This window comes from Prosopis cineraria, unplaced genomic scaffold (genome assembly GCF_029017545.1).
Source record: "Prosopis cineraria cultivar Desert tree isolate PC_DT_omini unplaced genomic scaffold, ASM2901754v1 PC13, whole genome shotgun sequence".
NCBI lineage: Eukaryota > Viridiplantae > Streptophyta > Magnoliopsida > Fabales > Fabaceae > Prosopis > Prosopis cineraria.
In genome coordinates, this window is record NW_026555344.1 from 22495435 (window position 1) to 22513972 (window position 18538).

The following is an 18538-nucleotide window of genomic DNA, read 5'->3' on the forward strand; positions in this document are numbered from 1 at the left end:
ATTTACACCCCACAACTCTCTTTCCTTTCGGAAGTTCTACTATCTCCCACGTGCCATTCTTTTCCAATGCATTCATTTCCTCAAGTACCGCATTTTTCCATTCTGGAATGCTCAATGCTTCATACACATTATTAGGAATCTTCACTTTGTCAAGATTAGTCACAAATGCATGAAATGGTGAAGACAAGGTACGGTAACTTACAAACCTTTGAATAGGATGCTGTGTACACATTCTAGGTTGCTTTCTGAGAGCTATAGGTAGATCTAACTTTTCACTTCCTCCATCTCAACTACCTCTTCTGCCTCAGATTCTTGAGAGAGATTTTTACTCTCTATGTTCTCAATCTCAGGAGCCCCTCTTAGTTCAGATTCTGGCTGTACTTCAGGCATAACAGTCTCCCTTTCTCGCCATTTCTTCCTTGAGTAAGTGATTGGTGTCTTTTCCAGTGCATTTTCTGCATTCTTATGATGCTTTGAAGGACTTTTCACCTTAGTTTCTGGCCTAGGAGACTGGATTCTGAGTTCGGTGGTATGAGGGACAAGAGAATGGGACAAGAGATTCAGAATCAGTATGGTACTGAGATTGAGGATTTTTTGGGTTTGGTTTTTTTGGAATAACAGGACCTGAAACATCTTCCAAATGCTGATTTGGTTTTTCTGGAATAACAGGACCTGAAACATCTTCCAAATGCTGAAAGTCACTCCCTCTCTCCCCCTGAATTGAAGCATTTGGGTAAAAGGGTTCATGCTCAACAAAGGTAACATCTCGACTTACGTAGAGTTTTTTAGTATGAGGGTCAAAACACTTATACCCCTTCGTGTTGAGGAATAACCAAGGAAGAGACACTTGACAGCTTTAGGATCCAATTTTTGAGAATGGTAAGAGTGAACATAGGTGGTGCAACCAAATATTTTAAGAGGTAGGTCGGTGGCAAGATGAGTGATGGAGTGAGATTCTTTGAGTTTCTCAATTGGTGAAATATAAAAAAGAACGCGACTAGGCATGCGGTTGATTAAGTATGTTGCTGTAAGAATGGCATCCCCCCAAAAATATTTGGGAACGTTATATGTGAATAATAAAGCACGAGCAACTTCTAAAAGATGTTTGTTTTTTCTTTCCGCAATGCCATTTTGTTGAGGGGTGTTAGGACAGGTGCTTTCATGAACAATTCCATGGTCTGCTAGAAACAAATCCATGGTTTTATTGAAGTACTCAGTCCCATTATCGGTATGAAGCACTTGGATTGTGGCATCAAATTGGTTTTTTATCATAGTATAGAATTTGGAGAAAACAGAGGGTACAGAAGACTTATCTTGTAATAAGTAAACCCAACACATTCTGGTGTGGTCGTCAATAAATGTAATGAACCATTTTGTATTAGTACGATTAGTAACACGAGTAGGACCCCACAAATCACTATGGATTATGGAAAAAGGATGGGTAGACTTATATTCCACAGGCTTGAAAACAGATCTGTGATGTTTAGCAAGTTCACAGTCAGTACAATGAAATGAAGAATTTTTATTGGCTAGAAATTCTGGAAACAGACGACATAAATACTGGAAATTTGGATGACCCATTCTCCTATGCCATAACATAAGATCTTTAAAGTCTTTATTTTCTGAGGTAGATGCAATATTGCACTGGATTCGAGACCAAAGACTACTCACGATAGATTCATCAAGATAGTAGAGACCATTATGCTCCTTAGCACTGCCAATCATCTTCCCAGATGAGAGGTCCTGAAATATACAATGAGTAGAACAGAAATGAGCCCAACAATTACTTGTTTAGTCAACTTACTAATGGACAGTAAACTATAAGCCAAGTTCGGCACATGTAAGACATGTTCTAATTTCAAAATTTCAGAAATAGCGACACTTCCTGTCCCTGCTATTGATGAGGACGTCCCATTTGCTGTGCTTACTGTTTCATTTCCAGCATTAGGAGCATAGGTGCTGAATAGTGTAGAGTCTGATGTCATATGGTCCTGTTGCCCCAGTATCAACAATCCATTTGAAGTTATTAGTAGAAGTAAGTAAGGCATGATTACCTTTATGGGCCACAGATGCAGTATGATTTTGTTTTTGCCTTTTTTCATTCTGCTGGAGCATACTGAGCATCTCAAGCAACTTACTGAGTTGTTCCTTATCAATCTCAGGCACCGGTGGGGTTGATTCTGATTTATCTGGTGGTACATCATGAGAAGTCTGATATCCTCGTGTCTTTCCTTTCCTCGGCTTCCAATCAACTGGTTTGCCATGTATATCCCAACATGTCTCACGAGTATGTCCAGTCTTCTTACAATGGTCACAGGTCACCTTTCCTTTTTGGGTCTTCTGACTCGTGTCATTGCTCTTGCTCACAAGTGCAGCCGAGTCCAATGCTGGTTGCGCGGAAGTGGGCCCCGGAAGCATAACTTTGCGTCTTGAAGCTTCACGACGCACCTCAGAGAATACTTCTCTGGTTGATGGAAGCGGTGTACGACTCAACTCGTCCTCGTACATCATCCAAAGATTGGTTCAAACCGGCAAGAAACTGAAATACTCGTTCATTTTCCATCTGCTCCCTATACCGTGTTGCATCTTGGCTACTTGACCACTCTAAGTCTGTCATCAGGTCCAGTTCCTGCCAAATAGCATTAAGTTCCAACCAGAAGGTCGTGACATCACGCTCCCCCTGTTGCAGTGTCCATGCCTTCGTTTTAAGCTCATATATGCGAGCCAAATCCTTCCCATCAGAGTAGGAGTCTCGCACAGCCTTCCAAATTTCATGGGCTGAGGGAAGAAACATAAAGCTTTGCTGGATTTCTGAAGCCATGGCATTTATCAGCCACGATGATACCAGCGCGTTTTCCGTGTGCCACTGCTGAAACTCTTGCGTCTTGGATTCTATTGGAGTTTTCGATGAGTCGTCAAGATAGCCCATCTTCCCCCGACCTCCAATCGCGAGCTTCATGGCCTGCGCCCACATACGGTAGTTCGCACCGTTAAGCTTCACAGAGACGAGATGCACCGAGGACCCTTCGTGGTTGGTAGTCGATCCTATGAGACCACCCACCTTGCTCGGATCGATCTTAGAGGACCCATCATCATTCGACATCAGAACAGTGTCAGTTGGGTTCGCCTCACTCTCGGTACTATCTGCTTCGAAGCTCTCAGTGCCGGATTCCACTGGAAAGTGTCGCGGCTCTGATACCATGAAGTTATTGAGCCGAATTACTCTTGTATATTCATCAGAAGGTATGTACAGCAATATATACATAAGCAAGACTGATCATATCTCCGAGAATGATGGAGACAGAATCAGAGGAGTATATCGGGAAGTGAATCGCGTAAATCACTCTGTTATAACTACCCAATATCTCTCCCAATAATAACATATATTTACATTAAATAATTACTATTTCTAACCACAAGTCATATGGAAGCAATTTATAGGATTTTGAGATATGAAAGGTACTCTTAGGGCTATTCTTTAGAAAACATGAGCAAAGATCTATAAGAATTTACACTAATGCAAGTTGGAGTGAAACTTATAGAGATCAAAGGTCAACCTCTAGCTATTGTTCATTTGTGGGGTAATCTAGTCACGTGGAGAAGCCAAAAGCAAAGACTTGTTTCAAGAAGCAGTGTTAAATCTGAGTTGAGAGCTTTAGCTCAAGGAATAATAGAGGAGTTGTGGCTTGTATGAGTCTTGAATGAAATATAGGTTGAAGCAAGTTCACCATTAAAGCTTTATTATGATAATAAAGCTGCCATAAGCATGGCTTTAAATCCAGTACAACATGATAGGTCGAAACATGTGGAGATATTCAACACTTCATCGGAGAAAAGGTGGAATAACGAATTATATGTTTGACATATTTGCCTACAAAGTTGCAAGCAACTAATGTTTTGATTAAAGGGTTGCTTGGCCCTACTTTTGAGAATTGTATAAGCAAGTTGGACATGATTAGCATCTATGATCTAACTTGAGAAAGTGTGGGAATATTTAGTATTTATTGTAAATATTGTATAATCTTTATTAGGTTTTATTAGACATTATTATACATTATTAGGTTTTATTTTCCCTTGTGTATATATAGTCAGCTTGTACTCGGTATTGAAATCAATGACAACTCTCAAATTCCACACCTAGCATTTCAGGCAGCTGAGGAATATTGAAGAAAGAAAGTAATCCTACAAGCGTAATGTGTATTTAGATCCAATGGTTCATCTGCTGTACTTATTAGTTAATAATGTTTATAATGTTTGTGAATTCTTTAGCATTTCTTGGGTAACTATATTTACTCCTATGGGCTACCAACTAAGTATGTGCTTGTCTTGTATATAAAATAGGATAAAGGGGAAAATAATTGCATGATAACTATTTCTTCCATGGATAGACTTTTAATGTTAGCTTAGTTTATGTCAATATACTGATAATGTTGTCCTGTTTTCTAGGTGCTAGAAGCCCTCAAGGATTCAACATCTACAAGACCAGCTGTATTTGCCATGTCAAACCCGACAAATAATGGTAATGATTTTTCCCCATATTGCTTTGTATTTAATTGATACATGGGAATTAGAAATAAATGGGGGTAAATAGGAGAATTAGGAATATAACGGTAGTTTGGGTATTTAGATATCAGAGCCTCGTTTTTGGCTATGGAGGAACTTCTGGAAATTTAATCCTCATTAGAGCACCACTTTGAGCTTAGGCAATCCATGTTTCAACTTTCCTGACAGATGAATGAAATCTCGGCTATGCTCTCTATGCTTATCAACCAAGCTCTAATACTTTTGATAGAGGTAGAAGAGAAAGAGGGAGAGAGAGGAGGTAGAAAGGAAATAAAGAGGAAGAGAAAGACTAATTTCATTTATAATGACTCATTACAACTCAATAACTATTTATAGAGAATATATCTAAATACCCAAACTACTCTTATATTCCTAATTTCCTAATTACCCCTATTATTCTTAATCCCCAGTGTATCACTAATGGTAAAACTTATTGCCATAATCTATCTATGCATGGATACATAACTGTATAACTGATCCCATCATTTCTTGACAGCTGAATGCACCCCTGAGGAGGCATTCTCCATTTTGGGTTATAACATTATATTTGCAAGTGGGAGTCCATTCAATGACGTTGATCTTGGTATGTAAACCTTCCTAAAGGAAAATTTTCAAAGCAATCAAATCATTTATTTCTTATTTATGATGTGCAGAACTATGATTGTATATGTGACATTCTAGATCAAGATTTCCTCAATGACTTTATTCATAAGAGGCTGCATACTTATATACAAATTATAGGGATTTCTTATATAGGAAATAAAATAAAATATTAACATTCATGTTCTCATCTAATCATATCCCAATCTCTAAAGAGTAAATCTCTCTAAATTAAATACATTTAATATTAGTTTGACAATTTTGCACTCCTCCTCAAGTTGGATCATAGATACTAATTATGTCCAACTTGCTCATACAACTTTCAAAAGCAGGTTTATATAACCTTTTAGTCAACACATCTACTGCGTGAAGATTTGTTGGTAGATAGGTTAGGCATATGATTCCATCTTCTACCTTCTCTATGATAAAGTACCAATCTATTTCCACATGCTTAGACTTCTCATGTTAGATGGGATTGAAGGCCATGCTTATGGCAATCTTATTATCATAATACAATTTTAGTGGTAAATCAAGTTGGAACTATATCTCTTCCAACAAGACCTTCTTCAACCATCCCTGAACAAGCGCCTTTAACTTCGATTCAGCACTGCTTTTTGAGACCACCCTTTGCTTCTGACTCTTCCAAGTAACAAGGTCTCCTCATACAAATGAGCAATAGGCAAAAGTCAAACTCCTATATGAGTTATGTGCACTCCAATTTGCATCTGTATATACTTTTATAGTTCTTTGTTCATGCTTTTGGAACAACAAACCTCTTTTAAGGGTATCCTTAGATACCTTAGAATCTTGTATGCTGCTTCCATGTGTTTTTCTTTTGGTTCACACATATACTGACTAGTTACACTCACAACAAATGTTATGTCAGGTCGTGTGTGAAAGGTGAATGAGTTTTTCAACAAGGCTCTAGTGTCTCTCTTCATCAGCTGGTTTCTCTTTCTTCTTATCCTTCTCTTCCTCAACAGTGTCATCCTCTTCCTTAGAATTTCCCTCTTCTTTCTTTGACTTTTGCTTCTTTGGAACAATAATAATAGTTTCAACACATTTACACGCCAACATACTTGTCTCTTTTAAGAGATCAAGTAAATACTTTCTTTGGGATATATAAATGCCCCACTTTGATCTTGCAACTTCCATTCCCAAGAAATACTTCTAGTGTCCAAGGTCCTTGACCTTCAACTCTCTTCTTAAAGTAGCTTTTACTCTTGTTATTTCTTCACTATGATAACTAGAGATAATTATATCATCAACATATACAAATAATATACAGCTCTTAGACTTAAGAAAGTCACCCAAAGATTTGTTAACATATTCAATGCCATTCTCAGTTTGGAGGATTTTGATGGACGTGTGAAATTGATTTAATATCATGATGTAGAATTCGATAAGAATATATATCACATCAAACTTATCTTTCATTAAATATACTCAGCACACACGAATTTGTTCATTGATGAAAGTAACAAACTATGAACGATAGAAAAAGGTTGAGGGTTTGTATTCATTGCACAAAAAAGAGAGCAATAGTGTTTGGCCAATTCACAAATATCACAATGAAAACTAGAAATTTTATTAGATGAAGATTTAAGAAACAAACGACTCAAGTATTAGACATTGGGATGACCCATTCTTTTATGCCATAAAAAAAAAGATCAACATTTTCAAAAAGTAGACGCAAGGTTGCAATGGAAACGAGATCAGAGATTACTCATGGTTGATTCATCTAGGTAGTAGAGCTCATCACACTCCTCAGCACTGCCAATCATCTTTCCCATTGGAAAATACAATGAGTGAAAAAGAAGTGAGCACTATACTAAGCTTGTTTAGTCAACTTTCTTATAGACAACAAATTACAAGTTAAATAGGGAATATAAAGAACAAAATCCAAACACAGGAATTTTGAAATAGTAATACTGCCTTTCCAACAATTGATGAAAAGGTGCCATTGGCTGTATCAATTTTCTCACGCCCATTACATGGGAAGTATGATGTAAATAATGTAGAATCTGCAATCATGTGATCCGGGCCCTAGAGTCAACAATCCATCTAGACTTAGTGGAACAATCATTGAATGCATAATGAGAATTACCTTGCTTAGATACTAAAGCCTTATGAGACGGGGAAGGTGACTGTCTAAATTGTAAGGATTGAAGCATGTCCATAAGCTTATTCAATTGGTCTTTATCAATAGCAGGCGATGGACTAGATTTGTCTGGCGAATCAGAGGTAACTTGGTAGCCACGGGATTTACCTTTATGAGGTTTCCAATCAGGAGGCTTCTCATGAAGATCCCAATACTTGTCTTTCGAGTGGCCCGTCTTTTTACAATGGTCACACATAATCTTCCCCTTTGTATCTTTATGTCCTTGATCAGAGTGCTTGCTTACTAAAGCAGAAGATTCAGATTGAGGAGGAATAGTGGAAGGGGCAGATAACAGCACCTTGCAACGAGAGGCCTCTCAGTGAACCTCAGCAAATGCATCACGAGATGGTAGTAGGGAATGAGCCAATATACAGCTACAGACATCATCTAAGTGGCCCGTCTTTTCACAATGATCAGACATAATCTTCCCCTTTGTATCTTTGTGTCCTTAATCAAAGTGCTTGCTCACTAAAGCAGAAGATTCAGATTGAGGAGGAACAGTAGAAGGGGTAAATAACAACACCTTGCGACGAGAGGCTTCTCGGCAAACCTCAGCAAATGCATCGCGAGACGATAGTAGGGAGCGAGCCAATATACAACTACAGACATCATCCAAGGATTGATGAAGACCAGTCAAGAACTGAAAGACTTGCTAGTCTTCAATTCAGTGCTTGTACCTTACTACATTGGTGGCATACAACCACTCCTCTTCTATGTTAAGATCAATTTCCTGCCAAATTGCAACTAACTGTAACCAGAATTCAGTTAATTCCCAATCTCCTTGTTTAATCCATCAACTTCATGTCTTAAGATCAGAGTTGGGCACTGTCTTCACCATCTGAATATGACTCCTTAACCACTTTCCATATATCACGCTATCGGAAGAAATATAAAGGGGCACTGAATTTGTGGTGTCATAACATTGACTAGCCATGAAGCTACTAGAGTTTTCGGTCTCCCACTTCACCATAGCCTTCAAGTCTAATGTCTTTAGAGCTTAGGAGTGGCCAATGATAAAACCCAGCTTGCCTCGTCCTCCCATAGGAAGCTGGACTGCTTGTGCCCATTCATAATAGTTATAACCTTTAAACTTTTCTAAGACAAGGAGAAAAGAGGACCTTTGGTAGAACTCAATCCTTAGGGAGCTCTGCCATGTGATTGTAGAAGCAAGACACTCTTTGTGCCAGAACCAAAACCCATGGTCAAAAGCTAAGGCAGGCGTGAGTGCAACTCTAAAGGCAGGCGCGACTATGACTCTAGACAACTAGAAGTGTTGCCTTCATGCGACTCTAAATTGTGGTTGAGAATGTGAGACTTGCCTTTGTGTGACTCTAGAATGCGCGACCTCGACTTTGTGTTGCTGAGAAGAGATGAGCAGAGGTCATGTGGGTTCAATGTGGATGAGGTGCTGATCAGAGAAGAAGAACAGGAGTCGTGTGAGTCGTTCAAGTTTGACTCTGATGTTGGGTCACTAAAGGAATTTCCAATTTAGATGTGCGAGTCTCTAATACCATGTGACATTTTGGATCAAGAATTCCTTAGTGACTTTACTCACAAGAGGTTGTATACTTATATACAAATTACAAGGATTTCCTATATAATAAATAAAATAAAATAAAATGAAATATTTATTAAGTCTCATGATATCATCGAATCATATCTCAATATCTAAGGAGTAAATCTTTCTAACTTAAATACATTTAATATTAGTTTGACTATTTTCACAGTATATGTGGGCAATCATCGCATAAATAAAGTAGTTTTGTGTGAATACATGTGGACATGTGGATAAGCACTGATAATGTTCTCTGTCATTTATTTTTCTGTTACATTTTATTCTATGTTCCTACTTTTGTGGGCTTTGAAATTCCTAATATCTTGGGATCTCAAGCCTATCTCGTTTCAAAGTTAATGTACACTTTCCTTCAGCTTTAATAATAGAAACCAAAGAAGAGTCAGACAGACTCTCTAGATTAGTTCTAGTCACTAAATTCTTCAGTAAGGAATCTCTTATGCCAGACAGGATATGTTAAACCTTCTTTTAACGATAGATGTTAGAGTTATTAATCATAAAACCTATGCAGTATGTAGTTCTTTGAATTGGTAAGAGAGCTCCTTATCCAAGTGATTAAAAGTTAGTCTATGTTTGGAAATTGTAGAAATAGTAAATAGTAAAATGTGGTAAAATATTGTAGAATGGAAAATGCAAGGGATGGAATGGGGTAAATTCACCTTCCTATATTGGTAGTGTGATAATAAGGGTTCCAATACAAGTAGAATAACAATACAACAAGTGCAAGTATGTCCATTAGTCATCAACATTTGTTCTTTTTGAGCTTATTATAAATAAATTAGCTCTTAAGGACACTATTGTACATGCTCCTTAGCTCCACGGATACCATAGTAAATTCTTCTTAGCTAGAGCCCATAAATAGGTGTCTATCACCTGTAAAGTTGAAGAATTTATTCGAAGGCAAAGTATATTATGTCTTTTCTCTTATCATTCCTCATGGAATTAGAGTGTTAGGCTCTTAAACTCACATTTTGTGGCTTTCACTCTAAGGCTTGTCTTTGCTTCATTTGTGGGCTCTACATCCCAACACCATAGGAGTTCCCACCAACATCACTGACTGATCCATTCTGGGACAACGGGCCTTCAGGTCTACTGCACACACTGCCAATTTTTTCCTAGACATTCTCTCATATGTTGGAGCTTGAGAGCATGTAAAGCCCCTTCTCCAAATATCTTTTGCCTATATTTTATCATTGGATGCTGTACCTTCAAGTCTAGTACTTCACCACATGGAAGGCTGCATGATAAGCTTCCATTTTTAGGAATGAGTTCACAGGGTTTAATCATATGCCATTGGTTATGACACTAGAGGTAGCCTGAGGAAGCCTCAAACAATAGGGAAACAAACCCAATCTAATGAAAGGAAACAAAGTAAAATTCAACCAATTGTGGTCTCTCGGCCTAAATAATAGGAAACAAACACGGAAGAATAAAGCGTGCAAAGCAAAATTTGTTCTTGAAAATGAAACCAGTTGTTGATCACCAAAGAAGCACATAGCCAGGCTACGTGCCTTTGTTCAGTCACGCAGCCAATGTGACTCTGTCCTGACTGACACCTGAAATCCACACAGGGTCGTGCAGTCTTCTTCCTTGTGTACTAAACATTCTCAATAAGATATACCCTTAAAGCCTGAGGCATGTTGCACTATACGTGCATCTTTCCATAGCCTACAAAGCATTGAAATACCCTCAATACACCTTGAATCTATCATTTTTGCCCCAGTGCTTTATATTCTGAACAAGTCATTGTTTCCACTGAGCATGAAGCCTGCCTAATGTATCACATACACTCACACAGATCTGAATAGAGGGAGAGAGTAGAGAGAAACTAGAAACAGGGAGGGAGAAATGAAGAACAGAACAATGGGGGAGCAAGGGAGAGGGAGACAGAACGCAGAGAGGGGGGGAGAGCTTCTGAATATGCAATCACAATATTTCATTCATCAAGTCTATCTATTACAAGTGCAATCAGGTCTATTTAACAAAATTCTCATGCTTAAATAAGGAAACCTTAATCACATCTACATATAAAGCTAACTTTCAGATTTCCTCTTACAAAAGAACACAAAAGGAAACCTTAACACCTTGTCCATATAAAGTTAGGCTTTATATTTTCCTTCTTACAAAATATTAAAATAACATAAAGAGAATTTATTTTTTTCTTGAATAATGTCTCCCATATTTCCTATCAATTCCCCCCTGCTGCAAAGAACTCTTCTCCGAAGAGATAGAAAGTTGATAGGCTCCCAACAGGACAGGATCAAGTTGTCTAAACTCAGCTTCTGAGATCTAAGTGGCATTTTCATTTGAATGACCCTTCTAGCGAACCAAGTAACGATGGAGGGGCCCCTCAGAAGTTAACATAATTTGGTCATCCATAATGGTTTCGATCTCTTCCATTGATGGTGAGATAGATGGCAATGGTAGGATTAGCACTTGCGAGGGCTGAGTACCTGCAGAATCATTAGAAAGCAATTGGGGGGGGCTCAAAAGTTCCCCAATAAGGCGAAAGATCCACCACATTAAAAAGCGAACTTATGGCCATATCAAGAGGTAATTCTAAAAAATTTGCATTAGATCCTAACTTCTTTGCTATGCGAAAAGGTCTAGAAGCTCGAGCATGCAACTTTTTAAAAGTGTATTTAGGATAACGTTCTAGATGAATTCGAGCCATAATATAGTCGCCTATATTGATGCTTCGAAATCGACGATGAGTATTAGCAGATAATTTATATTGATCATTACTTCTTGTTAATGTTCGCCTAATTTCAGCATGTAATTCATGAAGGCGATGGGCAAAGGATTTTGCAGATTCAGAAGTACGAAATGTCAACGGGATTGGCATAAGATCAATAGGCTGTTTAGGATTAAAACCTTGAACAATCTAGAAGGGACTCATGTCTATGAACCTATTCATCGAATTATTATATGCAAACTCGGCAGTGGGTAGAACCAAATCCCAATGCTTCAGCTTGTCTTCGACTAAACTTCTAAACAAATTACCTAGACTTCAATTAGTAACTTTGGTTTGGCCATCTGTCTAGGGGTGGAAAGCAAAAGAAAACTTCAACTGGGTACCAAAAAGTTTCCATAGGGTTTTCCAAAAGTAGCTAACAAACTTAAGATCCCTATAGGATACAATGGTAGTAGGTAACCCATGCAAACGCACAATCTCCTTAAAGAATAATTTTGCAAGATGAAAAGCATCTGTGGTCTTGCTACAGGGAATAAAATGGGCCATCTTGTAGAATTTGTCTACAACCACTAACACAGAATCGTGACCTTTAGCTGTTCGAGGCATCCTAAGACAAAGTCCATGCTCAAGTCTTTCCAAGGGTGCCTTGGGGATTGGCAAAGGAGTGTGCCAACCGGTATTCTATCTTCTAGCTTTAGAAGTTTGACAATTTCGACATTGAGACACTGCGAGCCACATCATGCTTGAGCGAAGGCCAATAGAACTTGTCTTCAACTAATGCAACAATTTTATTGATCCCAAAATGACCAGCTAAACCTCCAGCATGTAATTCCCAAACAAGAAAATCTCGCATAGAAGTTCGTGGGATGCACAATTTGCTTCCGCGAAAGAAATGACCGTCTTTAAGGAGGAAATCAACATGATCATGACGGTTATTACTGTTAACTTCATGGTATATTAACCTAAAATTTGGACATGAAGCATAGTCTTGCTTCAAGTTTTCAAAACCAACAACACTAATGCTCATAGTATGCAACAAGTTGATCTGTTGACTAAGAGCATCAGCTATTTTGTTTTCTGTTCCTGAACGATGCTTGACCACAAAAGTGAGTCCTTGAATATGCTCAACCCATTTAGCATGTTTAGCATTTAAGTGTCACTGAGAGTTGATAAACCTAAGCGCTTGATGATCAGAGCAAAGAACAAATTGTTGAGGAAGGAGATAGTATTTCCAATGCTCAAGACATCTCACAATCGCATAAAACTCCTTGTCACTAGAACAAACTATTTCTCTGTTAGAAGGTGCAAACTTTGGTTTTTGGGCTTCATAACTTTTGAATTACTCGGATGTCTAACTTCAGTGTCAGGCTTAGCAGGGTGTAGCAAGATTGTCTTGACATTATGCTTAAATGTATATGTATTCTCCCAACTATGGTTGATGACATTGTGATCATAAAGCCACGATCGACCTAGCAGAATGTGAGCAACATCCATCGGGAGAACATCACAAAGAACCTCTTCTTTATAGTCACCTAGTTGCAGAGGAACGCGACATTGTTGAGTGACTGGTAAAGAAGTTTTGTCAACCCACGCAACTCGAATTGTTTTGGATGAGGTTCTATCTTGAGACCAAGCCGGACTACTCCTTGACTAGAAATCACATTTCTAGAGCTCCCACCATCAATGACTAACTTGCAAGATTTGCCTCCACACTTCACAAAGGTATGGAAGATACTAGTTCGCTTCCATGAATCACTAGGTAGAGGGACCGACAAAATGCATCGCATAACTACAACTCGACGTGTCTCACACCCATGTTCATCAATGATGATGTCCTCATCAACATTTAAAGGACACTCAACTGGTTCGACAACTATGTCGGCATTGACATCATTCTCCTCTTCCTTAAAAGGTGAGTCAATAATTAAAGCTCGTTGTGGGCACTTTGGAGCAATATGACCCTTTTAGTAACAACGGAAACACTCAACAAGAGAGTTACTAGGGCGAGAAGCCTCAATAGGCTTAGAGGTATTACTCTTGAACCTATTTTGGGTAGGCCTAGATGTAAGTGCTCCAGAAGATTGCTCCATCAGGTTTGAACTTCATGCCTGTCGAAATTGATTCCTCTGCAAGTTGGTACGCCTAATAGAAGTGTACTGCAACAGAGACTCTACTTCCAAGGTCTTATGGTACACTTCCTTAAGAGACTCAGGGAAGTTCAGCTTGAGCTCCTTTTGTATATATGGCTTGAGTCCATTAACATACCTAGTGATTGTGCACCATTCTTCTTCATCCACGTCACTTCTAATCATAGGGTTGTCGAAATGAGATATATACTCTGAAGCAGTGGAAACTTGCTTCAGGTTGAGGTACTTGTCGTATAACTGACTCTTGTAATGAATCGGCACATATTTCTCTTTCAACTTTGCCTTCATTTTCATCCCACAGCTCAATCGGAGGATATCCCTGTCGCTCATTGTTCTTCTGAACATTTTGCCAGTATTTTCTTGCAGAACCCACAAACTTCATCTTTGCAAATCGAACTCGTTAGGTATCGCTCATGTCATACTATTCAAAGTAGTCTTCTATACTGGCTAACCAATCTAAGAAAGCACTAGCATTCAATCTTCCATCAAATTCAAGGGCCTCAACCTTAACTTTTTTAGTGATGTCATCAATATGCACCCTTCTAAAGTTTTCTCTACCGTCCTGCTAGATTGGTTGAAGTGATCCATGATGTTGTTCTTCGTGGTCACAACCTTCCCAAGTATCATCTAGATCTTCTGATTGATGATTGATAAGTTCATGAGGAGAGGGTCTACCATGTCCACCCTTCCAAAAGAATGACCAATCCTACAAGGAGTTTCCTTAGGTTGATTGAAGACAGGGGATCTCTCATTCCTAAAACTGGATTATCCCAATTGGTCTCTCTAACAACCCTTCAGTTACCTTTTCTGTATCTTGTCTGTATTGCAACTGAATAGCACCCATGATCTCTTCAAATTTCCTATTCATGACTTCCTTGGGTTCATCAAATCGCTAGTCCACATATGCCCTTTGAGCCCTCTCAGATTCCTCAAGGTGATTTTGGGTGATTTGGTAGTTATTAGCCATGGCAGATTTAAGGGTAGTAATTTCTTGATCTAACAAGGCTTGCTTGTCATATAAATCATGAATGGTCATACAATGAACAAGGGCAATATTAAAGTGTAGGGTTTAGGGTGGTTCTAGAAACCTTAAGGAAAAGATTCCCAAGTTGCCCTCACCTAAAAAGGTAAAGTCCTTTTCTAACAAAACCAATCCTTTGGAAACTCAAAGTTTCTCAAGGATTGTATGTTAAGAGGTAACAACCTGAGTGAAGTTTCACAATAACCTCCGAATGTCTATAACCTTACAGGGAAACCATTAAACTTCAACTAACCTAGGCTAATTTCTTGACCCAAGTATAGGGCCGAATTGTGTGAGGTAAGTGTGTTCTAGGTTGGGAATAATGCTGTCAAGAGGTACAAATTAACAATAATAATGATCAATTTTTTTTTTAAGAATATTAAACTAAACAAACTTTAAAAATTAAATTGCATGCTCAAAGATCAAACAAAAGATATCAAACCAAGCATGAGAGGAAAAACTACCTCCTCCTAAAAACCATATAAGTCAAATAAATGAGAGGTCAATAGCCTTACCAACAAAGCTTTAAAAGCCTAAAAGTTGAAGATTTACCCAAATAAAGCTTTGAAAGATGATTTGGATCCTCAAGCTTGCTCAAAACTGTAGAAATCTCCTTGAAAGCACGCAAAACGCAAAAAAAAAAAAAAAAAATCAGATTCTAGGCACTGTGCACGTCAGCGCATGAAGTCACACACAGGATTGTCACCAGCGCGTGGGTGCATGACGGCCACGTGCAGATCACTCCACTGGCTCGTGGAAGCGCGTGTGTCAGAGGACGGAGGTGAAATTTTTGGTTCTGACCGGATTCTTCCTGTTGAACACGATGGCAGTGGTGTTTTAGCGATCTGACATCAGGAAGTGGGCGTTTCTAGGTAGGCAGCGTGAAACAGGGTCTGTGAGTTTTTCAGGCAAGATTTTTGTGATTTCAAGTGACGGAAATGGCCAAGGAACATAGGAACACAAGCTCTAATACCAAACTGATGTAACACACTCACACAGATCTGAATAGAGGGAGAGAGTAGAGAGAAACTAGAAATAGGGAGGGAGAAATGAAGAACAGAACAATGGGGGAGCAAGGGAGAGGGAGACAGAATGCAGAGAGAGGGGGAGAGCTTCTGAATATGCAGTCACAATATTTCATTCATCAAGTCTGTCCATTACAAGTGCAATCAAGTCTATTTAACAAAACTCTCATGCCTAAATAAGGAAGCCTTAATCACATCTACATATAAAGCTAACTTCCAGATTTTCTCTTACAAAAGAACACAAAAGGAAACCTTAACACCTTGTTCATATAAAGTTAGGCTTTATATTTTTCTTCTTACAAAATATTAAAATAACATAAAGAGAATTTATTTTTTTTCTAAAATAATGTCTCCCATGTTTCCTATCACTGCCCTTCTATATCTCTCTTGTAAAGCACACAAGTTTGTGACGAACAATCTTCTAATCTCTTCCTCATGTAAGAAGCTGACAAATGTAACTCTATTTTTGCAGGAAATGGTCATGTTGGTCACTGCAACCAGGGAAACAACATGTACCTCTTTCCAGGGTAGGTTGGCTTTTTTTTTTTTTTTTAATGAAGTTGGTTATTTCAAAATAGAATCTGAAGTAGATGATTTATTTCTTATTGACATTTTTACTGTTTCAGCATTGGTCTTGGAACTCTTTTATCTGGGGCTAGGATAATCTCTGATGGTATGCTGCAGGCTGCTGCTGAGTGGTATGTTTGGTTATGCGTTATGATTCCGGAGAATACTGCGGTTCTAATATATTGAGAGTAAACTTTATGCGATGAGCAGAATTGACTAATTGAGTTTTGTCTATTCTAACGTACTCAGATGAGGCATAGTATAAGGGTTTATTTAGAGTAAACTTTATTTAAATATGAACAAGAAGCATATGTTGTTTTTCCCTTACTTCTGTATTTGATTTGAAACTTTAATAAGTTCAAAATTTTGATTTGTGGACATCTTTAACCGGTTTAAAATTAACTTATCAATGTTGTAGAAATTCAATTTGAAAGAGCATACGTTGGAAAGTGAAAGTAGATAAGCTTACACTGGTGTGTTTATAGATTATAAGGAGGACACTGAAATAAACGATGTGATACTAGAGCATATATTGTCTAGCAGAATACGTACACCTAATTTGGACGCTTTCACTCATGGTATATATAAATCGTACGTATCAATCTTGTTAATATAGTTGATATAAATAACTCCTAGGGATTTGATGGGGATATTTGCTGGGTAGTCATGAGTTGACAAATCATGTTCTGGTGCAACCAGACAAAATGTTCTCTTGGATGAATTGACAATCAATCTCCATATCTCCAAATGCTTAGTCCTTTCGTGGAAACACCATAATTGGAGAACATGTGTAAGGGAACTTGATTGTTGCAGATTGACTGCATCTAAGTGAGTCTTCCGAACGTTAACTCCAAACTATATACAAAAATCATTAGAGACTGGTGAGATATGATCAAATGATTCGGATGATCTAAATCTTAGTCGCTTTAAAGACTATTTAAACTCAAAAGTGGATGATTAATTCAAGGCCCATACATAGTTCTATTATAGTCTATTCAACAAATAAATAGACTTGTGCCGTCTTTTGGGAGTATTATAAACAATATAGGACTAGCCTACCTTATGCATTTAATTCTAACAGATTTTTCTTCTCTGGTGACTTGAAATTACAGTCTCGCTGCATACATGAGTGAAGAAGAGGTTGTCCATGGAATTATATACCCGCCAATACCTAGGTATAGTAGTATCTTTCCTTTTCAGTATGTAGGCTGATAGAGAATGTTTGAGCTGGACTTTTCTTGAAAATAACGCAAAAATTTCAGAATTCGAGATATAACAAAGGAGATTGCCACAGCTGTTATAATGGAAGCTGTAGAGGAGGAACTAGCAGAGGGATACCGCAATATGGATGCTCGAGATCTTGCCAAACTTAGTAAGGTAATTTTGATTACATAGGAATATTAAGACAGGTCAACTATCTCAGTATAAGGATCTCTAATTGCTTCTTGTGATCACAAAAGATTTCATGAATCTATCAGTAACTATCTTGTCCAATATAAGCATTGATGGTGCTGGTGCTGGAAATGTGATCCAAGTTCATTCTTTCGTTACTTGACTCAAACATTAGTGTATCATAACTTTTTAAGTGTTATGCATGCTTTTCTTGTGTGATTTGCAGGAACAACTTTTGGAATATGTGAACAAGAACATGTGGACTCCAGACTACCCAAAATTGGTTTACAAGGACGATTAAATAAACCATGAGAGCCAGAGCATAGCTACGATTTACTGACTTTAACCAATTTCTCATGCACTGTTCGACCTGCGCTCTTGGATCATTCAATTGATGCAAAAAATTTGCATCGCTTGTGTGAATTCCCAGGAATTATGTGTGTGTGCATGTATATATATGTATTTTTCATTACCTTAGCAATAATAAAAGATTTGAAGTTATGTTGGTGTTTTTGTTTTTTTGACAAAGAAAAAAAAGTTGTTTTGTAGTTTGAATCAGACATAATGAATTTCTATATAATTTTTGTTGATAAATTTAAATCAATACTTTTTCCCCATTTCGAATCAATAGTTATGAATTTTCAGTTTGATTATTTTGTGAGTTTGTTTTTATTAATACCAATTTTTATTTTGAAAAGTGAATGTAAATCTAGTTGTAATTTTTAAAAACTAAACCAAACACAATAGACAAGACAACCACACCAAAAATGAGTGATTTAAGTGTTTATAAAAAT

The 18538-nt window shown here is 37.9% G+C and overlaps 1 protein-coding gene across 2 annotated transcripts in view; it reads left to right on the forward strand.

The window, feature by feature from the left end:
* Positions 1-18245, forward strand: part of LOC129290321 (NAD-dependent malic enzyme 62 kDa isoform, mitochondrial) — a 78836-nt gene extending 60591 nt beyond the window's left edge. For both annotated transcript variants that reach the window (XM_054927060.1, XM_054927061.1), the window contains 7 exons: positions 4447-4519; positions 5060-5146; positions 16258-16312; positions 16412-16483; positions 17465-17527; positions 17615-17729; positions 17971-18245. In XM_054927060.1, coding sequence (XP_054783035.1) covers positions 4447-4519; positions 5060-5146; positions 16258-16312; positions 16412-16483; positions 17465-17527; positions 17615-17729; positions 17971-18045 — 540 coding nt within the window. In that variant the 3' untranslated portion in view covers positions 18046-18245. The remainder of the gene's footprint in view (positions 1-4446; positions 4520-5059; positions 5147-16257; positions 16313-16411; positions 16484-17464; positions 17528-17614; positions 17730-17970) is intronic.
* The last annotated feature ends 293 nt before the right edge of the window (positions 18246-18538 follow it).